Genomic DNA, 7,500 nt, shown 5'->3' with positions numbered 1-7,500 from the left:
ATATATATATATATATATATATATATATATATATATATATATATATATATATATATATATATATATATATATATATATATATATATATATATATATTCTTCTTTCAACAAATCGGCTGTTTCCCACCAAGGCAGGGTGGCCCAAAAAAGAAAAACAAAAGTTTCTCTTTTTAACTTTAGTAATGTATACAGGAGAAGGGGTTACTAGCCGCTTGTTCTCGGCATCTTAGTCGACTCTTACAACACGCATGGCTTACGGAGGAAGAATTCTGATCCTCTTCCCCATGGAGATAAGTGGAAATAAGAATAAGAACTAGTAAGAAAATAGAAGATAACCGAGTGTGTATATATATGCTTGTACATGCATGTGTAGTGTAACCTAAGTGTAAGTAGAAGTAACAAGACTTACCTGAAATCTTGAATGTTTACGAGACAGAAAAAAGGACACCAACCAACAATCCTACCTTCATGTAAAACAATATATATATATATATATATATATATATATATATATATATATATATATATATATATATATATATATATATATATATATATATATATATATATATATATATATATATATATATATATATATATATATATATATATATATATATATATATATATATATATATATATATATATATATATATATATATATATATATATATATATATATATATATATATATATAAATATATATATATATATATATTGCGAGGGGCTTGGACTTCCAGCAGGCATGCGTGAGCGTGTTTGATAGGAGTGAATGGAGACAAATGGTTTTTAATACTTGACGTGCTGTTGGAGTGTGAGCAAAGTAACATTTATGAAGGGATTCAGGGAAACCGGCAGGCCGGACTTGAGTCCTGGAGATGGGAAGTACAGTGCCTGCACTCTGAAGGAGGGGTGTTAATGTTGCAGTTTAAAAACTGTAGTTTAAAGCACCCTTCTGGCAAGACAGTGATGGAGTGAATGATGGTGAAAGTTTTTCTTTTTCGGGCCACCCTGCCTTGGTGGGAATCGGCTAGTGTGATAATAAAATATATATATATATATATATATATATATATATATATATATATATATATATATATATATATATATATATATATATATATATATATATATATATATATATATATATATATATATATATATTTGTATGTATGTATTTATTTATTAATTTATTATTTACATATAAATATAAGATGAAGTCGACAAACGTTCTGACGTGCGATCAGAAAAGGAGCGCAGTGCGAACGCGGTATAAATAAGTACGATTTTCTCACTATTTCTGGAGGCTTCATCAGTCACCCATTTGATCGTCTTTACTGCAGTGAAATATGTCTGTGGTCAAGAGGACCGGCTGGGATGTAGCACTAAACATAATTCATCTGTCTTGTATCCACATCTAATAAACTGATTTCTCATGATGAAATCTCTAAAACAATCTGTATTTTACGTTTTAACATTATAATCACACTGAAATATCTATCAGTCATCTGAGAAATTATTCCCTCATCAGAGTTCTTTTATTGACCTATCACCAGTACACAGTCCCTCCTACACAGTAACAGATAATAACGTACAGTAAACAGCCTTTCCATTGCGTAGCGAATTCCAATAAAAAAATCCTCGTCATTTTTATTGATGCTTAGTACTAAGTCCCTCCTGCAGCTACCAGAATACATTCATTAATCGACGCAGTCACCAGTCCCATTATATCAAAGGTATGTATTACTGAGATAATGATGAATGAGGGAAATGTGCAGTGCTTCCTACATGATACTCATCAGTCTTATTCATCCTCTCCTCCAACCACGAACGTGCTAGCACTAATACATTCTTCTTCTTCAGTGCCGATTCGCAGTACTCAGCGGCTACCATCAACACCAACGTGATTGTGACTTCGGCAGGTGAAGTAACGTGGCTTTCACACGGCATCTATCGCTCCTCGTGTGATATGAACGTTGAATACTTTCCCTTCGACATCCAGTCCTGCAAGATGATGTGGGCCTCCTGGACATACGACGGCTACCAGGTAAATCCCTCTACAGACTGTCATCAACATTTTAAGTTTCCTAGTCTTACATCGAACTGAAAGATGGTTCTAAAAGCTCTTGACATGTTCATATTGGCAAGTAAAGAGATGTTTCAAACACTAATGGAAGGTCTTTCAGATAGAATTATTATTCCTGCACCCATCCTGTTATTGGTAGTCTAAACATTACAGAGGCACAAAATGGGTCCTGGGAATGGGCCGCAAAATTTGTTAGCTAAATAAGTTATATTGGTAATGAACTATTTACATGTTTATATTTCGTTACAGCCTTAATGAATTATTTATAAAGACATTAGTTAAGTTGCACAAATTTTGCAAAAATATAGTTTTATAATTTAGCAAGATAAGCTTGAAATTAAACAAGTTTAAATAGTTATGGGTTATTTACAATAGACCAAGCCAGGGTACTTTTTCAGAATGGTTTGGTAATGTGACAATGTGGATAAAATATTTTGGCATTTCTTGAACATTTCTAAATGAGTTTTCTCTGAATTAATTAATTTGGTCCCATTCCAGCACATAATGGCGCAGGGTGAGATAATTGTCCATCTGGCAAAGTTCCTTTGCCAGAGATTTATTTTCCAGAGTTACTGGTAACCCAGTCATAGCCGGGCGGTAGTGACATCCAGGAGTTTGCTTATTTTACTGGATATACCATAGACATGTGGCTCTTTCTGCGTAATAGAACGATAATAGATGGACAGACTTGTGTTAGTCTCAATCAGTCTCAAGTCAAAGAAGTTTAGCTGAAGTTCTTTTCGTATTATTGTTTCAAACTGCTAACTGATAGCCAAAGACTGCAGTCTTCTCTCTACTTGAAGACACATGGTTTCGCCAATTCATCAGCTCCATAATGCATTTGAAGACCAATGTGAGATAGAATCCACAGAGTGTGTACTCTGACAGTTCCACCATACTATGCATGGCTTCTGACACAAGCAGGCCACAATTGGTATTCTACGCGTTAAGAACATTTATGAATAATAAAGAAAAAGTTACAATTAAAACGTCAACCTTTGATACATGGACACATTTGAGTGCAAAGAGTATGGCGAACAGTTTAGTTTGAAGGGTAGAGTCCTAGTTATTGATGCGTGCTCCAGATTCTATATGAGAGCCATCACTCTGCCAACAACGGCTCTACCAACTGCACCAGTGGATTGGTGAACTGATAGAATACTAGCAAAAAGATATGATATGGGAAACAGACATGACATAGCAAACACATATGACATAAGAGAGAGCTGAATACCGTTGTGGAAGCTTAAATATACAATAAGTAATAAAGGAGTGAAATAACAGTAACACAAATTAATGAATAAACACGAAGTTAGAGTGCACATCACAGTGTGGGCTGAGAGAACATGCAATGTAGGCTGAGAGAACATGCAATGTGGGTTGAGAGAACAAGCAATGTGGGTTGAGAGAACATGCAATGTGGGCTGAGAGAACATGCAATGTGGGCTGAGAGAACATGCAATGTGGGTTGAGAGAACATGCAATGTGGGTTGAGAGAACATGCAATGTGGGCTGAGAGAACATGCAATGTGGGCTGAGAGAACATGCAATGTGGGTTGAGAGAACATGCAATGTGGGCTGAGAGAACATGCAATGTGGGCTGAGAGAACATGCAATGTGGGTTGAGAGAACATGCAATGTGGGCTGAGAGAACATGCAATGTGGGCTGAGAGAACATGCAATGTGGGTTGATAGAATATGCAATGTGGGTTGAGAGAACATGCAATGTGGGCTGAGAGAACATGCAATGTGGGCTGAGAGAACATGCAATGTGGGTTGAGAGAACATGCAATGTGGGCTGAGAGAACATGCAATGTGGGTTGAGAGAATATGCAATGTGGGTTGAGAGAACATGCAATGTGGGCTGAGAGAACATGCAATGTGGGTTGAGAAAGCATGCAATGTGGGTTGAGAGAACATGCAATGTGGGTTGAGAGAACATGCAATGTGGGTTGAGAGAACATGCAATGTGGGTTGAGAGAACATGCAATGTGGGCTGAGAGAACATGCAATGTGGGTTGAGAGAACATCCAATGTGGGTTGAGAGAACATGCAATGTGGGTTGAGAGAACATGCAATGTGGGTTGAGAGAACATGCAATGTGGGCTGAGAGAACATGCAATGTGGGTTGAGAGAACATGCAATGTGGGTTGAGAGAACATGCAATGTGGGCTGAGAGAACATGCAATGTGGGTTGAGTGAACATGCAATGTGGGTTGAGTGAACATGCAATGTGGGTTGAGAGAACATGCAATGTGGGTTGAGAGAACATGCAATGCGGGTTGAGAGAACATCCAATGTGGGTTGAGAGAACATGCAATGTGGGCTGAGAGAACATGCAATGTGGGCTGAGAGATGCAATGTGGGTTGAGAGAAATTGCAAAGTGGGTTGAGAGAACATGCAATGTTGGTTGAGAGAACATGCAATGTGGGTTGAGAGAACATGCAATGTGGGTTGTGAGAACATGCAATGTGGGTTGAGAAAGCATGCAATGTGGGCTGAGAGAACATGCAATGTGGGTTAAGAGAACATGCAATGTGGATTGAGAGAACATGCAATGTGTGTTGAGAGAACATGCAATGTGGGCTGAGAGAACATGCAATGTGGGCTGAAAGAACATGCAATGTGGGTTGAGAGAACATCCAATGTGAGCTGAGAGAACATGCAATGTGGGCTGAGAGAACATGCAATGTGGGTTGAGAGAACATGCAATGTGGGTTGAGAGAACATGCAATGTGGGTTGAGTGAACATGCAATGTGGGTTGAGTGAACATGCAATGTGGGTTGAGAGAACATGCAATGTGGGTTGAGAGAACATGCAATGCGGGTTGAGAGAACATCCAATGTGGGTTGAGAGAACATGCAATGTGGGTTGAGAGAAAATGCAATGTGGGCTGAGAGATGCAATGTGGGTTGAGAGAACATGCAAAGTGGGTTGAGAGAACATGCAATGTGGGTTGAGAGAACATGCAATGTTGGTTGAGAGAACATGCAATGTGGGTTGAGAGAACATGCAATATGGGTTGAGAGAACATGCAATGTGGGTTGAGAGAATATGCAATGTGGGCTGAGAGAACATGCAATGTGGGTTGAGAGAACATGCAATGTGGATTGAGAGAACATGCAATGTGGGTTGAGAGAACATGCAATGTGGGCTGAGAGAACATGCAATGTGGGCTGAAAGAACATGCAATGTGGGTTGAGAGAACATCCAATGTGAGCTGAGAGAACATGCAATGTGGGCTGAGAGAACATGCAATGTTGGTTGAGAGAACATGCAATGTGGGTTGAGAGAACATGCAATGTGGGTTGTGAGAACATGCAATGTGGGTTGAGAAAGCATGCAATGTGGGCTGAGAGAACATGCAATGTGGGTTAAGAGAACATGCAATGTGGATTGAGAGAACATGCAATGTGGGTTGAGAGAACATGCAATGTGGGCTGAGAGAACATGCAATGTGGGCTGAAAGAACATGCAATGTGGGTTGAGAGAACATCCAATGTGAGCTGAGAGAACATGCAATGTGGGCTGAGAGAACATGCAATGTGGGTTGAGAGAACATGCAATGTGGGTTGAGAGAACATGCAATGTGGGTTGAGTGAACATGCAATGTGGGTTGAGTGAACATGCAATGTGGGTTGAGAGAACATGCAATGTGGGTTGAGAGAACATACAATGTGGGTAGAGAGAACATGCAATGTGGGTTGAGAGAACATGCAATGTGGGTAGAGAGAACATGCAATGTGGGTAGAGAGAACATGCAATGTGGGTAGAGAGAACATGCAATGTGGGTAGAGAGAACATGCAATGTGGGTAGAGAGAACATGCAATGTGGGTAGAGAGAACATGCAATGTGGGTTGAGAGAACATGCAATGTGGGTTGAGAGAACATACAATGCAGGTTGAGAGAACATACAATGTGGGTTGAGAGAACATGCAATGTGGGTAGAGAGAACATGCAATGTGGGCTGAGAGAACATGCAATGTGGGTTGAGAGAACATACAATGTGGGTTGAGAGAACATGCAATGTGGGTTGAGAGAACATGCAATGTGGGTAGAGAGAACATGCAATGTGGGTAGAGAGAACATGCAATGTGGGTAGAGAGAACATGCAATGTGGGTAGAGAGAACATGCAATGTGGGTAGAGAGAACATGCAATGTGGGTAGAGAGAACATGCAATGTGGGTAGAGAGAACATGCAATGTGGGAAGAGAGAACATACAATGTCGGTAGAGAGAACATGCAATGTGGGTTGAGAGAACATGCAATGTTTGTAGAGAGAACATGCAATGTGGGTAGAGAGAACATGCAATGTGGGTAGAGAGAACATGCAATGTGGGTTGAGAGAACATACAATGTGGGTAGAGAGAACATGCAATGTGGGTTGAGAGAACATGCAATGTGGGTTGAGAGAACATGCAATGTGGGTTGAGTGAACATGCAATGTGGGTTGAGTGAACATGCAATGTGGGTTGAGAGAACATGCAATGTGGGCTGAGAGAACATGCAATGTGGGCTGAGAGAACATGCAATGTGGGTTGAGAGAACATGCAATGTGGGTAGAGAGAACATGCAATGTGGGTTGAGAGAACATGCAATGTGGGTTGAGAGAACATACAATGTGGGTTGAGAGAACATGCAATGTGGGTTGAGAGAACATACAATGTGAGTTGAGAGAACATGCAATGTGGGTTGAGAGAACATACAATGCAGGTTGAGAGAACATACAATGTGGGTTGAGAGAACATGCAATGTGGGTAGAGAGAACATGCAATGTGGGTTGAGAGAACATACAATGTGGGTTGAGAGAACATGCAATGTGGGTAGAGAGAACATGCAATGTGGGTTGAGAGAACATACGATGTGGGTTGAGAGAACATGCAATGTGGGTTGAGAGAACATACAATGTGGGTAGAGAGAACATGCAATGTGGGTAGAGAGAACATGCAATGTGGGTTGAGAGAACATACAATGTGGGTAGAGAGAACATGCAATGTGGGTTGAGAGAACATGCAATGTGGGTAGAGAGAACATGCAATGTGGGTAGAGAGAACATGCAATGTGGGTAGAAGAACATGCAATGTGGGTAGAGAGAACATGCAATGTGGGTAGAGAGAACATGCAATGTGGGTAGAGAGAACATGCAATGTGGGTAGAGAGAACATGCAATGTGGGTAGAGAGAACATACAATGTGGGTAGAGAGAACATGCAATGTGGGTTGAGAGAACATGCAATGTGGGTAGAGAGAACATGCAATGTGGGTAGAGAGAACATGCAATGTGGGTAGAGAGAACATGCAATGTGGATTGAGAGAACATACAATGTGGGTAGAGAGAACATGCAATGTGGGTTGAGAGAACATGCAATGTGGGTAGAGAGAACATGCAATGTGGGTAGAGAGAACATGCAA

General features: G+C 40.1%; 1 protein-coding gene across 1 annotated transcript in view; it reads left to right on the top strand.

Annotated features, from left to right (window-relative positions):
• The window catches only part of LOC128702117 (neuronal acetylcholine receptor subunit alpha-7-like), a 285,395-nt gene that overhangs the window by 64,675 nt on the left and 213,220 nt on the right, over positions 1-7,500 (top strand). Inside the window, exon 4 of the mRNA XM_070099890.1 lies at positions 1,863-2,046. Coding sequence (XP_069955991.1) covers positions 1,863-2,046 — 184 coding nt within the window. The remainder of the gene's footprint in view (positions 1-1,862; positions 2,047-7,500) is intronic.

Source organism: Cherax quadricarinatus, chromosome 70, assembly GCF_038502225.1.
Source record: "Cherax quadricarinatus isolate ZL_2023a chromosome 70, ASM3850222v1, whole genome shotgun sequence".
Classification (NCBI taxonomy): domain Eukaryota; kingdom Metazoa; phylum Arthropoda; class Malacostraca; order Decapoda; family Parastacidae; genus Cherax; species Cherax quadricarinatus.
This window is presented reverse-complemented; position numbering and strand designations above follow the sequence as displayed.